This window comes from Delphinapterus leucas, chromosome 8 (assembly GCF_059928025.1).
Source record: "Delphinapterus leucas isolate spDelLeu-1000000601 "Yukka" chromosome 8, BTC_Dleu_Yukka2, whole genome shotgun sequence".
NCBI classification, from domain to species: domain Eukaryota; kingdom Metazoa; phylum Chordata; class Mammalia; order Artiodactyla; family Monodontidae; genus Delphinapterus; species Delphinapterus leucas.
This window is the reverse complement of record NC_143136.1, coordinates 38341243-38364363: the sequence shown is the minus strand read 5'-3', so window position 1 is coordinate 38364363 and position 23121 is coordinate 38341243. Positions and strand designations below refer to the sequence as shown.

General features: G+C 38.7%; 1 protein-coding gene across 7 annotated transcripts in view; it reads right to left on the bottom strand.

Moving 5' to 3' along the window:
• The window catches only part of ANKRD44 (ankyrin repeat domain 44), a 327191-nt gene that overhangs the window by 68244 nt on the left and 235826 nt on the right, over window positions 1-23121 (bottom strand). For all 7 annotated transcript variants that reach the window (XM_089916548.1, XM_089916546.1, XM_089916545.1 and 4 more), the window contains 2 exons: window positions 21656-21736; window positions 18544-18655 (listed from right to left, as the gene is read on the bottom strand). In XM_089916548.1, coding sequence (XP_089772674.1) covers window positions 18544-18655; window positions 21656-21736 — 193 coding nt within the window. The remainder of the gene's footprint in view (window positions 1-18543; window positions 18656-21655; window positions 21737-23121) is intronic.

Sequence of the window (23121 nt, the reverse complement as noted above, 5' to 3'; positions counted from 1 at the left end):
AACTAAGATCCTGCAAGCTGCAGCATGGTCAAAAAAAAAAAGCAATCTACTGCAGATGTAACAGCATGGAAAAGGACCACTCCTGTGGAACAGGGATGCAGGGACTGCTGAAAGGTGAGAGTGAAGAAGAAATACTGAGAAAAACCTTTTGGCAGCTCAGTTTCCACTTTAAGCTCAAGGTAGCAATGGCTTGTTCCAGAGGAATTTTAAGTCTCTGGTGTACTGAAGATAACCATGCCAACAACAAAACTCAAACCCAGCTCAGTTCCTGACTAGACTGATGCATGCTCACACTAACACTGAGAAGAAGAGGCCTATCCATTTCCAGCTGTGATTATTATTTACCTCAGTCTCTACTGTTCTTCCACACAAAACACTGACCATTCACTCAAAAATTATGAGAGATACAAAAGGCAAGAACACCCCCTCAACCTATTTTTAAGAGATAAAGCAATACAGAACCAGACTCAAAGACGGATGACCCAAATGGGTGAAACGATCATGTATGGACTTTAAAATACCTAAGTTAACTAATGTTAAAGAATTCAGTGGAAAAGGTAGAAAATATGTATGAATAAATGTGGAATTTCAGCAGATAGATGAAAATTATAGAAAGAATTAAATGGAAACACTAGACAAAGAGTCATGATATCAGAGATGAAGAATTCCTTCTACGGGTTCATCAGCAGACTAAATACATACTATGGAAGAAAGAATCGGTGAACTTGAAGACAGGTCAATCTGAATGATCCAAACATTTGAAATAGAGGGGAAAAAAGAGTGAAAGAGAAAAATAACAAAGTATCCACAGCTATCAAACAGTCTAACATACATGTAACTGGAGTCCCAGAAGATGAAACAAGAATGAGCCAGCAAAATACTTGAAGAATTTCCCAAAACTGAAAAACAAACAACCCCCCAAAAAACCATAGATCAAAAAATCCCAGAGAATTTCAAGCAGTTTAAATATCAAAGCAGGGGAAACACACCTATATACATGTTAGTCAAACTGCTGAAACCTATAGATAAGAGAAAATCTTGAAGGCAACCAGAGAAAAAAAAGAAAGATTACATCCAGAGAAACAAAGAATTATAGCAGATTTCTCATCAGAAATTTTGTGAGCCCGAACCATGGAGTGACATTAGGAAAGTACTGAAATAAAAAAAGTTGTCAACACAGCATTCTATAACCAGTGAAAATCTCTTTAAAAATGAAGGGTGAACAAAAGGGCTTTTTAAGACAAAGTGGTTTTTCTCTTAACAACTGTATGAGTGTGATACTTGTTCCACATCCTTACCAATACTTGGTATTTTCTTTTTCATTGGTCATTTTGGTGGGTGTGAAGTTGTAAGCATATTGTAGACCGAAGATGTCCATGTTCTAATTCCCAGAACATGTGACTATACTACCTTACATGACAAAAGAGAATACACAGATGTGATTAAGGTTATGGACCTTGAAATTGAGAGATGATTGTGAATTATTTGGGTGAGCCTAACCTAATCATGCAAGTCTTTTGAAGTGGAGAACCTTTTTCAGCTGTGGACACAGACAGATATGATGATGGAAGAAGGGTCAGAGAGATACAACATTGCTGGTTTTAAAAATGGAGGAAGGGGGTAGACCCAAGGAATGAGGGCAGCCTCTAGAAGCTGAAAAGGCAGGGAAGTGAGTTCTTCCCTAGGGCCTCCAGAAAGGAATGCAGTGCTACTGACACTTTTAGTGCAGTCAGGTCTGTGTTGGACTTCTAACCTACAGAACTGTAAAGTAATAAATTTGTGTTGTTTTAAGACACTAAATTTGTGGTAATTTGTTATATCACACTAATACAATAGAACACTAATTTATGTTTCCCTAATGACTAATAGAGTTGAACAACTTTTAATGTATTTATTGGATATCCTCTTTTCTGAAGTGCCTGTTCACACCTTTTGCCCATTTTTCTACTGGGTTTCCTATTGTTTTCTTAATGGTTTTTAAGGCTTCTTTATATATTCTGTAAGAGTTCTGTACACATTCTGAATACAAGACCTTTGTCATATTGCACTCTGAATGTTGCCTTTACACTCTCTTAGTGGTGTCCTTTAATGAACAAAATTTTAATGTTAATATATTCCAATCTATCCAATTTTTCCTTGTGGTTTATTAGTTTTGTGTCTTATTTAAGAAATCTTTTCCTCTGAGTCATGAAGAAGTTCTCCTATGTTTTCTTCTAAAAGCTTTATTATTGTAACTTTCACATCTAGATTTGCAATTCATCTTGAATTGTTTTGTAGATGATAAAAAAATTCATTTTCCCCATATGCATATTCAATTAAAATTTAGTGAAAAGACCCTTTTGCCACATTTATCATAAATCAGGATAGTATATGTGTGGATCTATTTTTCAACTCTCCATTCTGTCCCATTGTAAGTTACCTATCTTCACTCCAAAGCCATGCTATTTTCATTACTACAGCTTCGTAACAGATTTTGATATCTGAAAGTGTAAGACCCCAGGTTTTTCTTTTTTCAAGACTGCCTTGTATAATCTTTGCCCTTTGCACTTCTATATAAAATTTTAAATCAGCTTTTCAATTTACACACATGTACAAAGCCCTACAGGGAGTCTGATGAGTCTGTGTCAGTTTGGGGAGAGTTGTTATCTTTACAACATTGAGTCTTAATCAATGGAAAGAATCTATTTTTCCATTTACTGAAGTACAGTTAATTTTTTTGAAGTATAGTAAATTTTATGGTATGGGCATTTAATATATTTATGCTACTGAAAATTGTAATTGTTAAAGTAGTATCTTTTTAAAATTTCATTTTCTGTTTGTTGTTACTAGGATATAGAAAAGCAATTGATTTTTAACATATTAACCTTATACATGGTAAGATAAGGGCATTTATTTAGGTCATCTTTAATTTTTCTTAATAATGTTTTATAGTTTTTATAGAAAGATAATTTACATAACATTTTAGATGCTGATGCAAATTAAAATATTTTTGTAAATGATATCTTTAAAAATGTGTATATCCTATTTGTTTTGTTGCTGGTATACAGAAATATAATTGCTTTTTGTATGTTGACCTTATACCCTTATCAATCCATCTTTTTTTGTTGTTGTTTATAAATTTATTTATTTTTATCTTTGGCTGTGTTGGGTTTTTGTTGCTGCACGTAGGCTTTCTCTAGTTGCAGTGAGCAGGGCCTACTCTTCATTGCGGTGCACGGGCTTCTCATTGCGTCGGCTTCTCTTGTCGCAGAGCACAGGCTCTAGGCACACAGGCTTCAGTAGTTGTGGCACGTGGGCTCAGTAGTTGTGGTTCGTGGGCTCTAGAGCACTGGCTTAGTAGTTGTGGAGCACGGTCTTAGCTGCTCCATGGCATGTGGGATCTCCCCGGACCAGGGCTCAAACCCGTGTCCCCTGCATTGGCAGGCGGATTCTTAACCACTGTGCCACCACGGAAGTCCTTCAATCCATCTTGAATTGAGTTTTGTATGTGGTGTGAGGTAGAAGAAAAGATTCATTTCTCCCTATAGGCATATGCAATTGACCTGCCACCTATCTTAATATCTGTAACTTAATTACATTTGCAAAGACCCTTTTACCACGTAAGGTAGCATATTCAAAGGTTTCAAGAATGAGGGCGTGAACATCACTTGAGGGCCATTCTGTCTACCACACTTAATGCCTTTTCTTCCCTTACTTCACCAGCTTGGACTCCCAGTCTAATGTTGAATAGAAGGGGACACAACAGGCATATTTGTCTGTTTCCCACTGTAAGGAAAAAAATCTTTTAATATTTCACTCTTAAGTACGATGTGTGCCACAGACATTTTGCAGATAATCTTTATCAGATTAATGAAGTCCCTTTCCATTCCTAGTTTGCTAAGCCTTTTAAAAATCATAACTGGACACTGAGTTTTACCAAATATTTTTGCTACATTGATGGAGATGTTTATCTGATATTTTTCTTCTTTTTCTGTTAATGTGGTAAATTGCCTTCATTGATTTTCTAATGCTAAACTACATTTGTATCCCTAGAATACTCCCACTCAATTATCTCAATTACGATGCAGGTCTTCTCTTATTCCATACATTGTTGCATTTAATTTGCCAACATTTTGTTTAGGATTGTCAGTACTTTTGAGTGGACGTTTTCAGTCTAAAAAATATTCAGCCTAAAAAAATCTACCTTAAGCAACATAAGAACTGTAGATAACATTAAAAAAAGAATAGATCTTTAACCCCAAGCCCTTTATATTATTCTGAATCTTGTCTACAGTGATCTAACCACATAACAGTTCTGTTTGTTTTTATCTAAAGTTTTTTGTGATATCTTTATCTAAATGAAATGAAACATGTTGAGGGTTGAGATAAGACAAAGAATCTTATAGAAACCACATACTTCCAACAGAAAAGTTCTTTCATTTATTGCCTGCATTTTTGGCAGTTCACAACATATGCTGAGTCCATTGGGATGGAGCTGGGTCCACTTTATAGTGAGCAGTACCCGGTATAGTATATGTTCTCAATAAACATGCAGTGAATTGAAAATGAAACCACCAGATGGTGCCACTGCAGGTGATAGTCCAATTCTTCGTTCAACAGTAAAGAATGTTATCTTTTTAAGTACTATCTGGAAAAATGTCTTGGGATTGTAGTTATGCATATACTAATAACTAACTACCCCTTCATCTCATCCTTGACACTGCAGGTCTCCAAAGTCACCAAATATTTAAATCAATGTGGCTTAAAGTTAACAGAAAAAAGCACTAGAGTTGAACTGGGGGATTCAAAGAGATGCTCTCTCTACATTTAGACTGTGAATCTTTTTTTTTTTCCCAGCATTTAATTGTTTATTGCCCTGTGTTCTGCAAATTAAAACCTTTTAAACAGAGAAGGGATACCATACAAGATGAAAAGAGATAATCGATAATTTTAATGAAAATTGAAGTAGCCTAGATTTTGTCAGTCTGCTTAATTATTTTACCTCCCAGGGTATTAGTAGTTCACTGATAAAATGTGAATGCTTATCTACAAAGGCTTTGATTATTAGAGAGTCTTTATATAACTCTGGGGCTTAATCACCACTATAAGTTGGCATCTAAAACAAAAAGGCAGCAGGTCTCCTGGATTTCATACTATTTAAAATGTATTCAGTCCCCTACCCATTATCCACCTATCTATCAACAAAAATACTCATCTGAGAGCTAATTCAGTTGAAGTTCTGCACTGCAAAACATTTGATTGCATTAAGTGACAGACATATTTAAATGGTGACAAGTAGTCAACCCTGTAAAATATTCAGGGTCATGGGTGTTACATTTGATCAATTCCACTTGCTGAGCACATCCAGTTCTTTGTGTATTACCAGGCAAAACAGTAACATTGCCCTCATGTTTCCATGGTGACTTCTGAGAGCAATTCTTAAGTTTAAGTAATTCTCTTCTAGATGATATTCTTAGTTTACCCTAAATTATATTATCATTGTGTTAATTTACTTTCTGCCTCAGCACAAGGTGAAATTTATTTGCCTAGGACAAGGGAGGTTTTATTTGAGAGGCAGGGGTAGGTTGGAGAGGGATGTAAAATCTGAGGGACATGGTAATATGATTAAAAACTGCAGAAAAAGAGAAAAAAGGAAATACTAGATTTGAATACACTTTTTTTTTTTAATAATTAAAAAAAACTATGTGATAGTAAAAGTACCCTGCTTCAGAAAGGCATTTTGCTTACCTGGTCTCAGTCCCCACAAAAGCTGTATAAACCAACATAAATGTATCTTCAGATACCATTTTTAATCTTAAATTACAGTATAAATTACCCACTCTAAGCATCAATTAACATTTTAGTGATTCTAGCTCAGTCATTAAAATATACAGCTTTAAAGAAAATTTCTACTGATTCAATTAAAGCTAATCTTGGTGGGATTCTGAAACTCTAGCTAAACACCACAGACTACCTCTGGCTAATGAACATTAAAAGAATCAACGCAGATTCAATTAAGTGGGTAAAGAAAGCTGTTATTATTTTAAGCAAAATTAAAACAGATGGGAGAGACTGACACACATATATTCAGATGTGTACCTGCCTCACGTTTAATCTTTTATGAATGACTGATCCCAGATGGTAATGGGATTCAGGAGCACAATTTGAGATACAGTATCCATTTGCCTTTTACTCCAATGTACGATGTCAGTTACAACTTTTCTATTTAGTGGATGATGCAAATATCATCAAAAGGAAAGAAACCATCATGAAAACTTCTGATATCCTGAAAATGACATGTTGGTCAATTGGTCTAACCAAGTCCAAACATCTACCCACATTCTCCATCATTCAACTCATTTCAGATTTGGTGCTACTATCCCACATTCACACAAATGGGGAGGGGGGGGTGGCGGTGATCAGACAAGAAATCTAGAGAGACAAACACAGCAAATGCATTGTGTTGACGAGTGTCGGGTAATCTCTCATTAACCACTGAACCCAGAATGGGATGTGCCCTCCCCTGAACTCTCACAGCATAGCACCTGTACTCTTCTGGAAGATCACATTTTATTTTGGATAATGATAAAAATAACAAAAATACAAAATCCTAACAGACCAACAATACAGTTGACCCTTGAACAACATGAGTTTGAACTGCACAGGTTCAGTAATACGTGGACTTTTTTCACTAAATGCATACTACAGGACTACGTGACCTGCAGCAGCTGGCTGAATCCTTGAATTGGGGGGGAAAAATGCTATGAAGTTGTCACTCTATACTAAATGGCCTCCCAGTGATCAATTGAATGTTATTGTTTACCATTAACAAAACTACTTTTCCAAGTACAGAATGGCCCACAGAATTTAAATCCAGTGATGTTATCACTTAGGTTATAGGGATCTGCTCATAAGAGAAAATAAATCTTAGTTATTGCTGAGTGGTTTGGTTTTTCTAAATATTCCTTTCAGCTGTTACAGATGGCTGGGCCTCTACCCTTCTTTGGAATCTCAGAAGGGCCCTTTGTTCTTTGTGAGCATCATCACCCCATGACCTGGAGGCACAGGTGTGTATGTGAGCACTTAGTCTGATTTAAAAATGCTCGGGCCTCTACATTTTCTGTTACTGAATGAGGGTCAAGAAGGGAAGTGATTATCAGAGGGACCTGGTCTAGACCTCACAAGCCAGGAGTCCTTGGCGGCTGCCAAGAATAAAGTGTCTTTGGAGAAACAATCTTGCTGGGAAGTCCCTCCCCCTCACTCCCACCCACTCCACCCCCAGCTGGAAAGGGTCATCCCTGGCAGCTGCTATCATAAGAAGAGTGAGGCCAAGCTGACAGCAGCTGTTACAAACATACTGAACAGAGATTTCAGGAGGAAGGCTGGGCCCAAGGAAGAGTGCTTTTATGAAAATACGTGAGGTCCAGCGGTCAGCGCTGCAGATTTCCAATAATGGCACGTACTTCAGAACTGTAGCTAGGGTGCTTTTACCCATCACAGGATAGGGAATGCTATAAGGTAGTTCTGTTCTCCTGACACAAAAGGAAAATGCAGACTGCCTTGCCTAAGGCTTTCCAGAGAAATGGATGACACAGACATAACCGATACTGGTACTGTCTGAGGTCCTCCTGCTTCCCTTTGACAAAGCTGAAACACTGCTCATCTCAGTGATATCTTGTTTGGACATCACTCTCTTGGTTGATGTGAATTCAGATCCTCTGGGACAGCTTTGTCTTTTAAAGTCTGGAGTTTGCCAGTCCTCCAGACAGTAGAGCATATGGTTAAAAGCCTGGAATTTAGAGTTAGATAAACATGGATTTGAGTCCCGCTTCTATATCACACCAACTGTAAGGCCCAGGGCAAGTTACTCCATTTCGTTGTACTTTAGGATACTCACGTGTGAAACATGGATTAGAAACAGGAGTTATTTCACAGTGCTGTTGTGAGAATTAAATGAGATGATGTAGGCACAGGGTCTACCCCAATATGCTTACAATAAATGTCCATTATTATGACTTTATTAAAAATAAGCATGGTTGTTAAACTTGTCCCCCATGAGAAAAGGCTTTGAAAGAGAATTAGGGCTTTGTTTTGCATGAGGGATTGATTCTTTCAAGGACCGAGGGTCTGTTGACCTTGTATTTTTGGTCAAAATTCCATGAAATTTGGTGCCATAAAGTTCAGGACCCACTCAGGTTCCAGAAGGACCTCTGCATAGGGGTATCTATAAGGCCATTTGACAGATGAGCCTGGGCCTTGGAGAGGATTGAGGTTAGAGATACAGATTTGGAAGTTTCTTCCAGGGGAACTTGAGTGTGCAACTGAGTGGGCTGTGCTGTGCAGTGGAGCCATTTTTCTAATGGCTAATGATGTTGAACATCATTTCAGGTGCTTATTTGCCACTTGTTTATCTTCTTCAGTGAAATGTCTGTTAGTGCCTTTTGCTCACTTTCTAATGGGTTTGTTTATCTGTTGACTTTTGAGAATTCTTTATATATTCTAGATATTAGTCCTTTCTCAGACATGTGGTTTGCACATATTTTCTTCCATCCTTCAGCTTGTTTCTTCATTCTCTTAACAGGGTCTTTCACAGAGCAAAAGTTTTTAATTTTGATGGAGTCCAATTTATCAATTTTTTTAAAAATTGGTATTAAGAACTCTTTGCCTATTAAGACTTTTAGTTGGTATTAAGACTCTTAGTCTTAGATCCTGGAGATTTTTTCCTATGTTTTATGTTTTACCTTTAAGTCTATGATCCATTTTGAGTTCACTTTTATATAAGGTGTGAGACTTAGATTAAGGCTCATTGTTGTTTGCCTATGCTATCCAACTGCTCCAGCACCATTTGTTGCAAACTCTACATTTCCTCTATTGAATGTCTTTTGCACCTTTGTCAAAATTAGTTGGGCATATTTGTGTGTGGCTATGACTGGGTTGTCTATTCTGTTCCACTGATCTATGTATCTTAAGACTGCCAATACCTGACAATCTTGATTACTGTAGCTATAAGTCTTGAAATTGGGTAAACTGATTTCTCCCACTTTTTCTTTCTCAAAATTGTTTTAGCTATTCTAGTTCCTTTGCCATTCCATATAAAGTTTAGAAAAATATTACCTCTATTATAAAAAAACTTTGCTGTTATTTTGATAGGAATTTGATAGGAATTTCATTAAGCTTACAGATTAACTGGGGGAGAACTGGGGGAGAATCTTTATTATGCTGAGTCTTCCAATCCATGAACATGGTCTCTCCATCATTTTATATCTTTTTTGATTTCTTTCATCAGCATTTTGTAGTTTTTAGCATATAATCCCATATTTCATTTTTGCGGGGGCAGTTGTAAATAATATTGTATTTTTAATTTGATGTCCACATGTTCATTTCTAGTATACTGAAATGCAATTGATTTTGGTGTGTTTGTCTTGCATCTTGTGACCTTGCTGAAATCACTTATAATTTCTAGTTGTTTTTTCTTGATTCCTTGGGATTTTCTATGTAGACAGTCGTCAGCTGCAAAGAGGAAAAGTTGTTTTTTTTTTTTTCCTTTCTGATCTTTATGCCTTTCACTGCTTTTTCTTGCCCTATTGCCCTGGCTAGAACTTCCAGCACAATGTCAAGTAGGAGCAGTGAAAGCAGACATCCTTGCCTTCTTCCTGATTTCAGGTGAAAACATTTAGTCTTTTACCATTAAGTACAATGTTAGCTGTTCTTTATTAAGTTGTTAAATGCTCTTTACCAAGTTGAAGTTCCCCTCCTTTCCTTTTTTTCTGAGAGTTTGAAAATTGTTAATGGCTGTTGAATTTTGTCAAACATTTTTTCTACAGCGTTTGACACAGTCATGTGATTTTTCTTCTTTATCCTGTTAATATGATGAATTACATTGACTGATTTTCAAATATCAAAATAGGCTTTCCTGGTAATAAATCCCACTCAGTTATGGTATATAATTCTTACTGAATTCTATTTGTTAATATTTAAGGATTTTTTTGCATATATATATACATACACTTCTTTTTTTGTACTACCATTGTTTGCTTTTAGTATCAGGGTATTAGCTTCACATATGAATTAAAAAGTGTTCCCTCCTCTTCTATATTTCAGAAGAGATTGGGTAGAAATGGTGTTAATTCCTCCTTAAATATTTGGTAGAATTCTCCAGTGATACCATCTAGACCTAGAGATTTCTTTTGGGAAAGTTTTAAAATTCAACTTTTAAAATAGTTATACACTATTCAAACGATCAGTACTTCATATTGGTAAATTGCAGTAGTTTGTGTTGTTTTATAAATTGGTCCATTTCACCTAAGTTGTCAAATTTCTTTGCGTAGAGTTATTCACAATGTTCCTTTATTATCTTTTTGATGTCTGCAAGGTCTGTAGTAATATACCCTACTTCATTTGTTGAGTTTTCAAAAAACCATGTCATTGTTTCATTGATTTTCTCCATTGTTTTCTGTTTTATTTATTTATGCTCCCATCTCTATTATTTCCTTTTTCTGCTTATCTTGAGTTTATTTTGCTCTGCTTTCTTCTAGATTCTTGAGGTAGAAACTTACTGAATTGAGACTTTCCCTCTATTCTAATGTAAACATTTAGTGTTACAATTTTTTTCAGCACTAATATGTGTCCCCAAATTTTGATTTGTTGTATTTTCATTCAGTTCAGTGTAGTTTGGGGGATTTCCCTTGAGATGTCCTCTTTGACCCGTGGATTACTTAGAAGTCTGTTGTTTAATTTCCAAGTACTGGAGATTTTCCTGGTATCTTTCTGTTATCGATTTCTAGTTTTACTTCATTGTGGTGGGAGAACACACTCTATATGATTCCAATTCTTTCAGTTTTGTTGAGGTTTGGTTTATGGTTCAGGATATGATGGGCACTTGAAAAAAATACGCATTCTGTTGCTGGGTGGAACAGTCTATAAATGTTGATTAGGTCATCTTGGCTGATTGTATTATTGAGTTTTTCTATACGCTTGATGATTTTCTATCTAGTTGTTTTATCAATTGTTAAAAGAGAGGTGCTAAAGTCTCCAACTATAATTGTGGATTTCTCCATCTTTTCAGTTCTATCAGTTTTTGCTTCATATATGCTACAGTCTGTTGTTTAGTGTATATACATTTAGGACACTCTCCCTGAATAAGTTCCAATCTTTATTGGGCTGCTTTCCTGATATCCTTTTCCTTGGGCCCCAGCTGGACTGCCTTCCTACCCTCCTCAGGCCTGCCTAATGGGTCTGTAATTGCGTAGGAGGAAAAGAAGAAAGGAAGGGAGAGAAGGAGGGAGGGATGGAGGGGAAGGAGGAAGAAAGGAAGGAGGGAAGGGAGGGAGGGAGGGAGGGAGGAAGGAAGGAAGGAAGGAAGGAAGGAAGGAAGGAAGGAAGGAAGGAAGGAAGGTAGGCCAGATAAACTTCTTTTAGGCTAACGTTTAAGTTATATTCTCTAAGAAATCTTCCTTTCTGCTACATCATTGAGTCCTTAAAGCTCCCATATCAGGAGCAATGATTCCTCTTCTTTGAATCCCTTAGTGCCGACTAGCTATTTATAAGAAATTACAGGAAGTGTGTATACATGTGTATGTGCGTGTAATTTTAATTTTGTAGATGTCTTCATACCAATTTGATGCATCAGTACAGCTTTTTAGATCTTGAAAAAAAAATAAAGGAGAGGTTGCAATAAAATTTGGCGTTGGTGTTGGGAAGTAATCAAATCTACAGAAAAGGCCAAGCTACAGAACAGTACATTTTCATTTTCTCTCTCACCTGTGGATTCTATGAAATACCTTCCTAACAGGATAGTCACCATAATACTTATAAACTAGCATTTAAGTTTTATCACTAAGTCAGGCTTTATCATTCACAAGTGTGATTCATTTTTTCAACAGTTTGGTACCTGATAAGTGCTTGGCATTACTAGAACCTATGTCTTATAAAGTTGATATTTAAATTCGCATATATTTAAAGGGTAACAGTTTTTTTTTCTTTAGAGCTGAGTGTTAATCTTTCCTAAAATAATGACTGTAAATGTGTGACTCTGTACTGAACCAGTGAGTCATGGGGTATAATCAAACAATAACTTTATTCTCCCTTTCCTATACCTGGTATAATCTTTATGAGACTCCTTCTTTTCCTGCCACCTCAGATAAAATCTCCAACAAATAACAAAAAGTTCTCCAGGCACTTTAGTCACAAACATAACTTCATGTCAGTAATTACAATGTCTGTTACGTAGTAACAAACCCTGAATGCTTTTTAGCACCGAAGCTCCTCTCCGCCTCCCCCAGTGGGGAAGGAAACAAGGCTGGCTTCTCTCTTTCCCAGACTATGGCTTCTCCTCCTCCTTTCCCCTCTTGGCTGCCTCTGCCTCCCTCAGGACTAAAGAGAAGAGGGAAAAGGAGGACACCAAGGGTACAGGGACAATGGTCTTACTGACTGGCACCCTTCTGGCAGTGATCCTCTGACTGGGTCAGATGTTTAAAACTGTCTCTCGGATGCTTATTTAGGTTCTCCAACAACTTCCCAACTTCCCTGGGTGACTGCCCCTCTCTGCTGGTAGCTCACATTCCCCTCTCCCCAACCCCAGGCATCCTACACCTCCCCATACTTCCAGGCAGCCCTCTTGAGTCGCAGCCAGGAGAACTCCAGGGCAGCTCTGGCCCTTGGCTCACACTTGGACATTGGGAAACATACACTCTTGACCTATCATTGGTGGGGGTAGAATATTTCTCAACCACAGCCCTCTTTTTTATTTAACTTCCCAGCAAGCAAGCTCTAATCAGAGCCATTCAGTCTTTAGATTCATCACATGCCAGTCCACTCAGCCCCCTAAAGTGTGTGGAATTCATATCAGATATCCAAGCAATCTCCTTGAAGCTTCTCTCACTGGGCTTGGGATCAGGATTTCTCCCCTGCTATAGGGGCAGGGGAGTGGTGATGGGATGTGAAGCAGAACTATCTCCAAAGAAATCTGCTCTCTGATCTCTTAAATGGGCATGGGGGCCATGGGTTGAAAACTGGTACGTGACTTTGAAACGTGGGGGCAATGGCTCCACTGTCCTGAGCACTCAACTGAAGGTGAAACTGAAATTGTTTATTTTAATACATCCTATTGAATGGTTCTTTCATCAAGTGCCAAATTCATTCATGGTAAAGCCAAAAAAATTTCTTTTTTGCTCTATTACAAAGAGATAAGTGGAACATTTTGTCCTAAAATATTGTCTACTCCAATGTTCTGAACATAGACTCACATCCAAATTCTGATTCAAAACTTGTGGGCTTATATTTTTACTCACAGCAGTGAGGAGGCTGCCAACAGCATCAAAGTATCTGTGCCCACACCTCTGCTCCCTCCCTTAATGAGAGTTCTCTATAAGATTTTATGTTTCTCTTCAACTGAATTAACTAGAAGAAAAAACAAGACTAGCATTGTTGAAGTTTCCACTGCCCATTGGAAGTCCGCCTACTGGGAGGTCATGTTCACCCCCAGTTCCATCTCTTAGCAGAACCTCTGAGGACAGAGAAAAGCCATCAGAGACTTGTTTGGGGCTGGGGTTCAAGTTCACTGGGTTTTCATCGTGTCCTCAGCTGACTGCTAAGTAGCTCTCCTTTTCTTTTTTTTCTAAACCCCTCTTCTATATTCTGCTTTCTCAGTCTTGAGAAGCTTAATTAGACACTGCCAATGTGAGTACATCTTATACAAAGCCAGGTGGTAATGGTTTCCTAAAGCCCTATGATAAATACAAGACACATTTAAAAAGCAGCATAATTTCAGTGTTCAGTTGCCCAAGATACAACTGTCTTCAGAGAATCCCAGAAATTCCTAGAATATACACACAGGGGCGTTTGTCACCCCTATAAACTCTCCCAGTTGAAGTTCAAATTATCTCATAACAGCGAAAGGGAGAGAAGGTCCCAAGGAAGCAGCCAAATTCCAAGTGATTTGGCATGGTAGAATCTTGGACTGAATTTAATCAGAGGCCTAGAGTTTTCAAACAATCTCTCTAAATTTCCGTAGATAATTTATATAATTATACTGGCACATACATTTTTCCATTTCAGTAACAAAGCCACAAAGATATTTCTTTCACAGACAAATTTTTAACGTTGTAAGAGAAAAACAGTGTGCCCATATAAACTCACAAATTCCAAGTAGGGGCACGACTCTGACTTTCCTCTCCAGAGTCGGTAAGAATGCATTCCAGATAAAGGAAAAGGGAGGCACAGAGCTCTCCTTTGCCAACTCCCTTCCTCCACTCAAACATAAGTCTTATTCAGACACAAGATGCTTTATTAGCCAAGTCTCCTCTGTTCCGCTTTGATATTTTGATCCCAATTGAATATGACTGATGACAGCTCTCAGCATATACTTGTGGGCAGATTTTTGCTTGCACACACGGTACGTACATCTTTGATCAAGCCCAGCTGAAAACACTGGCCTAAGTAGCCAGACGTGGCAGAATTCTGAACCTGTTCTATCAAGGCTAAGGGGTTCACCCTACTTTCTAGAAGTTATTTTGCTCATTGAATGAATTCAATAGTACTTTGTATAAGGGAAATAGAATGAAAACAACTTAAATAATTTCTGTTCCCTTTTGATTATAGCAAAATGGACTGAACACAAAGGATGGTTTACAAATTCCAAGCTTATGATCACAGACAGGAGCCGTAAACCACGAATGCCAAGTAAACACACACTAAGAGTCAAATAAAATATGCATCAAAAGTAATGATATGCATAATCACAGTAATTGCTCTCTGGGAAAAGAGGCAAAAGACAAATTTTACCAACCTCACAAATCAGCTGTCTCTGATGCCACCCATCTTTTTTAATCCTACTGCTACTCCAAAGCACAAAGGCCCCGGTCTGCTACGGGAGGCCCAGGGGCCACAAATACTCATCTACTCTCTCCACACCTTCCACAGGCCAGAGACATAGGCTAGGAAATGTGACTTAAAGAAAGGTCTCCCTGGAATCTCCTGGTGGTCCAATGGTTAGGACTCTGTGCTTCCACTGCAGGGGGCACAGGTTTGATCCCTGGTCCTGGTCGGGGAACAAAGATCCTGCATGCCGTGCAGTGCGGCCAAAAAAAAAAAAAAGGTCTCCCTGAATAATTCTTGCTCAGAGGCTCAAGTAAGCCATTCAGAGCTACCAGAATCATGTCTTTCATTGTCATAATTCTAGCATCTAACACAGAGTCAGAACCAACTTGTAAAACAGATAACCCCCTAGGAGGACTGAGGTGTTTGTGTCATGAGATAAGGGAGAAGATTGGCATGGTGGTAGTGAGTCTTAGGTACGTACCTCCTAGTGCATATTGGTTAAGTGGCTTGCTTTCCTAACACCTAGTCCTCAAAGAAATGGGAGTTTTAAGGAGCATGAGTGCACGGATGTCCTAGTCGAGAGAAAGTTAAAGTTAGAAAAGATGCCCTTCAAAAAGTCCTTATTGTTCAAAAGCAGTCCTTATTTTCATCACAAGGAAAAAATCTTTTTCTTCCTTTCTCTCTCTCTCTACTTCCTTCCTTCCTTCCTTCTTTCTCTCTTATCTATATGAAATGATTGATGTTAACTAAATTTATTATGGTACTCATTTCACAATATATGTAAGTCAAGTCACTATGCTGTACACCTTAGAATTATACAGTGCTGTATGTCAAGTATGTACATAATTTCCAATAATCATTATTGCTTTGTAAATCACAGTGTTGACCTAATCAAGGGGATAATTTCATTATCATATAGCACTTGTGAAACTTTCTGTAGACAGAAAACCTTTTCATTGGATAACAGAAATAATGGCCCTGAAAGGGCTTTCCTGAAAAAGGAAAATAATGTGCCATATATCATTTACATAGAAAAAAAGGTATTATGGGTAAATCATTATCAGAGTTATTATACTATTGGATTAAAGATAACTCATCAAAGTACTTTAAAACAGCACAAGTTATCAAGACTATAATAATCTTTGAAATAAAAGTTCATATGTCCAATGATGACATATGGTTTTCATAGAGAAAACCAATTAAAGACAGCTGTGTCTTAAGTAAACTTTGGAATGCAGGCTCATATGGGTAGTTACAGTAGTAAACCTTCACTCTGCCACTGATTCTCACACACACACACACACACATACACACAAACACCCCTTTCTTTGTGGGATCTAAACACAAATCCTATTTGCTGATAGGTCTAGATCAACTTCCACTGCTGGTGTTAGAAGGAAGAAGTGATATTGCCTTATATCTTAACCAAGTCCTACCAAGATTTTGCCCTATGTTGAAAAGCTCTGGATGGTGGTAGAGCTTTGACCAGCAACGGAAGGCAGCATGATGTGGTAAAAAAAAAAAAAATTTTTTTTTCAAATCAGGGATCCTGATTCATGGTACCACTTCCTCTACTGACCAGAGCTATGACTTTGGACAACCTAGTAAATGCCCCTGTGGTTTGGTTTGTTCATCTGTAAGATAAGAGATTGCCCCTTGGCCACTTGTGATTCTACTTTAAATTCAGTTTATAGAAGGCTCTGACGTCACTGGCTTCCTACATCTTCCTATGCAACTATGTGGTTTAAAAATATGTCCACAAATTCTTTGATACTCCTGCGCTTGGAAGGCGGCATCTACTTCACCCCTCTGGATTTTGTGACTGCGGCAATGAACAGATGCCGCAGAAATGTGAACTTCAAGGCTAAACCGTTGAAAGTAATGCGGTCTCTTTCTTTTACTTGCTCACACTCTCACTCACACTCTCTCCCAGGGTGGATATACCTTTAGCAACCCGAGCCAGCAGGTAAGATAGCCAGCTATTCTGAAAACACCATGCTAGAGAAAACCGCAAAAAGGAACCACATGGAGACGGAGAGAAAGGCCCAAGGAACATCAGCAATTCGATTCTTCCTACCCACGTGATTGACAAATGAGAGAAGAAGCCTTTGAGATTATGCCAGCCCCGACACTGTAATCTCATAGGGTATTAACTAGAACTGCTCAGCTAAACCACACCTGAATGCCTGACCAGAAACAAATAAGTGATGAGTGTTGTTTTAAGCCACTAACTTTGAGGGTAATTTGTTATGCAGCCACAGTAACTGGAAGAGGAACCATGATGGAATTAAAACGGGAGAGAAAAAAAAATGCCACCCCCAAGGTCAAGCAAAGAAATCTTTATCATCCACAAGAACCTCAGGAAAAGCAGACTTGGAAGTCCGCAGAAATGATGAAGGTACTTACAATTCACCAATAAATGTCACAAAAATCAATACCAGAATAATCACCTTTTTATTTCCAAACTGGGTGATCTTTATGAACATTTTCCCACATTCATAGTTAAAACAAATATAGTAAGAAAGATCCTAAGTGGAACCATTTGAAAAACCAGGAGCAAGGCCAAAGGTAAAGGGCCTCACTGGGGCATCGAGTCATTTCTATGTAGGCGCTCACACCATTGCTTGCGGGCTCTCTGCCTCATGCCTTTCTCAATAAACTATGCAGTTGATGAAGGGCAAGTGTTTCACCAAACACACCTTCAAATAACTCTGAAAAGTAGGACTTCTCCTTTAAAAGAACAAGGAAAACAGTTGGAGTCCAGTAAGGAAGGTGGCACCTATCACTGGACCAGAGATGGTGAGTTTGGGATACCCCATGTATCCTGGTGAAGCTGAATCAAGGGTGATGCTCAGAAGACAGCAAATGATGGCCTGCAGTCAGGATTCAGCCACAAACCCATAATTTTTCTTTCTAACCCACCCAGTGTTTTCAAAGCAGGAAATTCCACACAAAAAGTCTAGAGTTGTAGCTTCTCTTGAAACAGTGGAATTCTAGCAAACCTGGGTCTGCAGTACCATCTGGTCTCCATCAGCTGCAGCTGACTAGCTCTTTCTCCCCTCAGACAGAACGTGTCCTATTCGCCACAGTCCCCACCACTCCCTATTATCCACACCTGGGCTCACTTCACTTGTTTTTCATATTCCTGTGCCTGTAGACATTTGAGTTTGCATCTGGTAACCTACACCAAGAGAGGAGTTTCAGACTCCAAATCAAGTGTTTCTTGATCACTAATGGGTTTGAAATTTGGGGTGGTTTAGAAATTCCAGTAAATTCTGCTGTTATACCCTTGCCGATTTCTTTTCCTAAACCACAGATGTGGGACTATAACAAACCCATACGCCTAATAGTTCCGTAAGTCATCTTATGACACTGTTACTGGATATTGGGGTGCTAAGTGTGACTCTGGAAATATATACTAAGCTTATTTGATACATCCAAATTATCTTCAAAATACAAACTGTGTCCACAACGGGGTCTAAAATTCCTAGTCCAAGTTGATGCGGAAAAGAATCAATTGTTAGTCAGCTCTGAGATTAGAATGGGCAGAAATGGAACAAAAAGACCTACATATTGTAAAGGGAAACAATTTAATAGCTTACCACAGAATATCTTTCCAGGTGAGTTCCCGTGGGGACTGAATTAGGCAGTGAGGGCACATTTGTTGAGAGATTAAGACCAGCATTTTCAGGTTTGGGTGTATGTGTGTTTGTGTGAGAGAGAACAAATCAAGACAAAACAGCTCACCAATTCCAGACATTGTCTGTGGCCATAGGCAGCAGCATAATGTATGCTATTGTAGCCTTCCTTGTCCCGGATAGATGCATTTGCATCATGTTGAAGCAGAAACTCTAGACATCTGTAAGTATAAAGATGAGATGTTATTTCAGAAAACATCTCTGGACCAAAAGGGATAATTAATGTAAATGTTCTCTGAAAACATCTCTGGACCAAAAGGGATAATTAATGTAAATGTTCTCTTATTATAAGTGTTCCACAAAGCACTTTGTGAGTTGAAGTGTTTCTTTAAAAATCCTACAGCAATGAGGGTTTATGTACTGGATGTTTTTTGTGTGTTTTCTGCAGCTATCTTTATTTCAACTTAAACTTTTTTGGCCAAGCCACGCAGCATGTGGGATCTTAGTTCCCTGACCAGGGACTGAACCTGCACCCCCTGCAGTGGAAACGCAGAGTCTTAACCACTGGCCCACCAGGGAAGTCCCCTCCTTCAGCTTAAAATAGCCATTCTAGAATTCAGGAAAAGCTTTAGGAACTAGAGGGTAATTAAGGTTTTTTTTCCCTTCTCATCTTAAGGTACAGAATCTGCCTGTCATCAAGATTACTGAATAATAAGCTTTAGAGCTCCACGTCCAAAAGACAAGTTCTCAGCATAATAAAGAAGTGGTCAAGATACTGCAATGGGATAAACCTCAAGAGAGGGGTGTTTATTTTTAACCTTGCTACTGGAGACTCTGAGATCAAAAGGTTGGAAAAATAAATAAAATAATATTAAATTTTATAATAATAAAATTTAAAATAATATTTAAAGTAATAAAAGCCTTTTCTGACACAGTTGTAATTTTTCTGGAAAAAAACACCATCTTTGCAATAGGTAAGAGGAAGGGGAGTGGCGCCACCTCCGCTGAAGAGCCCCAGGCTCCAAGACACAGGTACTCGGGGACGTAATGTGTTCTGTTCAGGGCGTGTTGCAAATGGGACCATCCTGCTGGTCAAAGAGGGAAGAACTAGACAGGGAGCAACGTTCCACGATTTCGGTTTTATTTCTGTGACAGTGGGACAAACATGTCCTCTACAAGGCCAGGGTGATTCAATTTCATACTCAAATCAAAACTGTAAGATCCTAAATATAAGCTTGTATATTAAATAAGACCCTCCAATGGACAATTTCTACAGTTTACTCAAAAACCTTAAAATGACCCTTACCTAAGGCAAAAGGAGTAAATAAAGCACACACACATAGAGAGATGAAAACAGACATTTTAATTTCTAGAAAACCTGATGAAAGAGAAATTTTTTAAACCGAATACCTACATATCACATGATTCATCCATAAAATTCTCTGTAATAAATCAAACTATTATTGGAGTGCTGATGTATCAGGCTGTCTTTGGTGATTTATACCTTAAAAGGAAGTCTTTTTTTATTTTTGTAATTAAATGTCCATGGACTGAATCCTAGGTGTGACTCATTTTAAACTGAATTTGGCTCCTGAAATAAAATCACTCAGTAGGAATAGCATTCTAGTGGACACACAATTCCCAGCTTCTGAAAGGATTATACTCTAAAAATCAGTTGATAAATTTAATATGTAATCTGGAAAGTACTGGGATTACTCCCAAAGAGCTATTTAATGCAGAACACAGCTGAACTATAACTGTCAACAGTACTATTAGAAATAACAACGATACTACAGAACGTGAATATTCTCCACATTGTTCCTAAGGGAAAATGAAATCCAGTCTTAACTGGGAATGCTTGTCTTCTTTACCACCCAGGGCCCTGACTAGTAATTTTGGCACCTAAGCTGCAAAATCAAGAGAGGCGCATTAGGTCAGGGGTGTATTTGGACAAGGGGAGTAGCATTTCATTGCATGAAACAGATCTCCAGCAGGCTGGTCCCTGCCTTCCCCTGCCTCTCCTGCTCCTTCCCTCTCCATCAGATGTAGAGAGGGCTGCTCTGGCCCAGGGCAAGCTTGCATTTCACTGGAGAAGGGAGCATCTGCTGAGGTGGCTTAAAATTCTACAGTCTTTGAATACCATTATTTTAATTTTGGACTATTAGGGCAAAACCTTTGTTATTCTGATTTACTCACAGAGGTGTTTCCTGTGCTCACCCCAGGAACAGTCAAAGTTATGTCCCCACAACTTGCACTGGGGCCTCACTTTCTAACCACACCTTTCCACAACGGTCTGGACAAAGGAGGAGAGCCCAGTGGGCAGTGGGAAGACCCCAAAGTGGACATGAGCATTCAAGTCATTGAGAAACGGGTCCCTCTGACAGCAGGAGAAGAGAATAAGCAAGTTAAGGACTGTGTGTGTGCAGACTCTTAGAGCACTACATCCACTGAGCCTCACAGGGGCAGGACACAAACTGTGGGCACCAGTTATTCAAGTGTTCATTCATTCAACAAACAGTTACTGATCACCAGCTACCTACTGGGCACTGCACTGGGCAGAGCACAACCTTCTCACTGCCACTTCCAGTGCACGAAGGGCTCTCAGAGGAGGAAGCATTAGGGGTTCCCACGTTATCCACAGCCCTGGGTGCTGGCAATCACTCCATCACAGTAATAGCTGAATCTCTGTCAGATACCAGAGCAGGGCAAGTGGGATGAGGGGTGACAGAGCAGCTGTCTGCAAGAAGCAAGGAGCTGTTTGTAAGTTGATGGGTGTCTTCTGGGGAGAAGGGGAGAGTACGACTGGTGCATTTCACACCAAAATCTCAAAACATTTATTCATAGAGTCTGCTAAATAGTTATCCTCAGGTCACAAAACGAGAGCCTGAGGCCCTCAGAGGAGGCTTAATATGTCCCCTGAGGCATACTACATGGCAGAGTCAGAAACTATATTTAAGGTACCTAGTCCTAAAAACTGCTGACCAATCACAGTGATGGTCACGGCAAAGGTTCCAATTTTAGAAAGAGTTCCTTGTGTGAAAACAGCATATTTGAAGGATATATTAAAAGAATAGTTTCTTCTTCAACAAAGGCAAGCCCACATCACTTCTGCAAGAGCCCAAGTGAGACCCCAAAATAGTAAGGCTGGCCCACGCGCAACCCAGAGCAGCAGACAGAGCATCAGTAACTACACCTTGTTCTTAAGCTGAGAAGAAACTTACAATGCAGCTTCCTTTTCTTTCAGCTCTCTGTCTCTTTCAAGTTCTTCGGAATTTTCATGGGCGTTTCCTAAGATAGTCTTACTTCTCAGCATAAGGGAAAGAAAAAAAATTACAATTAGTGGCAAAGTTGCTAATGATTTTGGTGCAGTTTATATCTTAACAATTTCTCCCCCAACTCAAAAGAAGCAAGCGCTACTGATTTTTCATGGAGGATATACACGGTTCTCCCCAAGGCCATCCAGTGAGTCTATTCTCTCCCAAGGAATCCGACTGAGAACATGACTTTCCTAAAACTTCCACCGAGGTATCAGTGATTAAGACAGCAATCATGCTGCCCACCCTTCCATGAGTATTCTAAACTCCCCATGGAAAGAGGAAGTGACTAGCTTAAACTTCCCTGGCTTCTACAACATTCCTTGCTGCCTCCTTGGCAGTTGAGCATCTCATTTATCCAGGAATAAATGGGTTCCTAAGTACCCCTTATCTGCCAGAGCAATTCTTCACCATCTAGGATTCCTCTGCCAGCTCTTAACAGATGAAGTATATTTGTCTCCCATTCTATTCCAAGTGAACAGCATAGAGCTTGGCATATAGTAGATGCTCAATAAGTGTTTGTTGAATTAATAACATGTGGCCCTGGGATCCTGAGGCTACAACAGTCTTGCCAGTACTATATGAAGGAAAAAAAGCTATGTTTTCCAAACTGTGGAAATATGGATCATAATCCATTACTGAATTGTGAAATCAATTTAGCGGGTTGAAGTCAGTAGGGTTTTTTTAATGAAATAAAAGTATATCAAAATGCATCCCACAGAGCAAAAGTAAATATGGTTTTATGAAATCTTTGTTTCCATTTTCCATACATATGTATAAAACATATATATGTGAGTGTGTGTATTGGGTCATGATGTAAAATGTATTGCTTAGTGTGGGTCATTGTCTAATACATTTGAACGCCATTGCTCTACAAGAAAAGGAGTTAGTACTGACCCCGAAGCAACTCCATAGCACAGGGCAGCAAATAACTCAGTAGTTCTCCAAACAGGATCACTGAAAAGTATTCCTATGAAGGAAGGCCTGGTCCTCAAGTCTTTGAGAACAGTCTCATAAACTGTGGGTACCTCTTCCACCTTTTCCCCCTGAACTGGTTCACTTAATTCTGCTTTCCATTCCTAGCCACCTAGAATCCAAATATGATCGGGGTACCCAACTTTCTGTACTCCAGCTCCTGAAAGAGTATTCATGCCCAGGTTTGAACAACAGTGCCTATTTTAAAATACTGATGCTGCATTTGAAGACTATTAGGATTATGCATAGATGGATATTTTTGACACATGACATATTTATTAGCAAATGTAAGTTTTACAGCAAATGAAGCGTGTAAGTGGTGATGATGAAAACCGCAGTATATGACAAAACAAATTACGACAGATTTTGAATGAATTGAAAACCTGGGCTTGACAGCT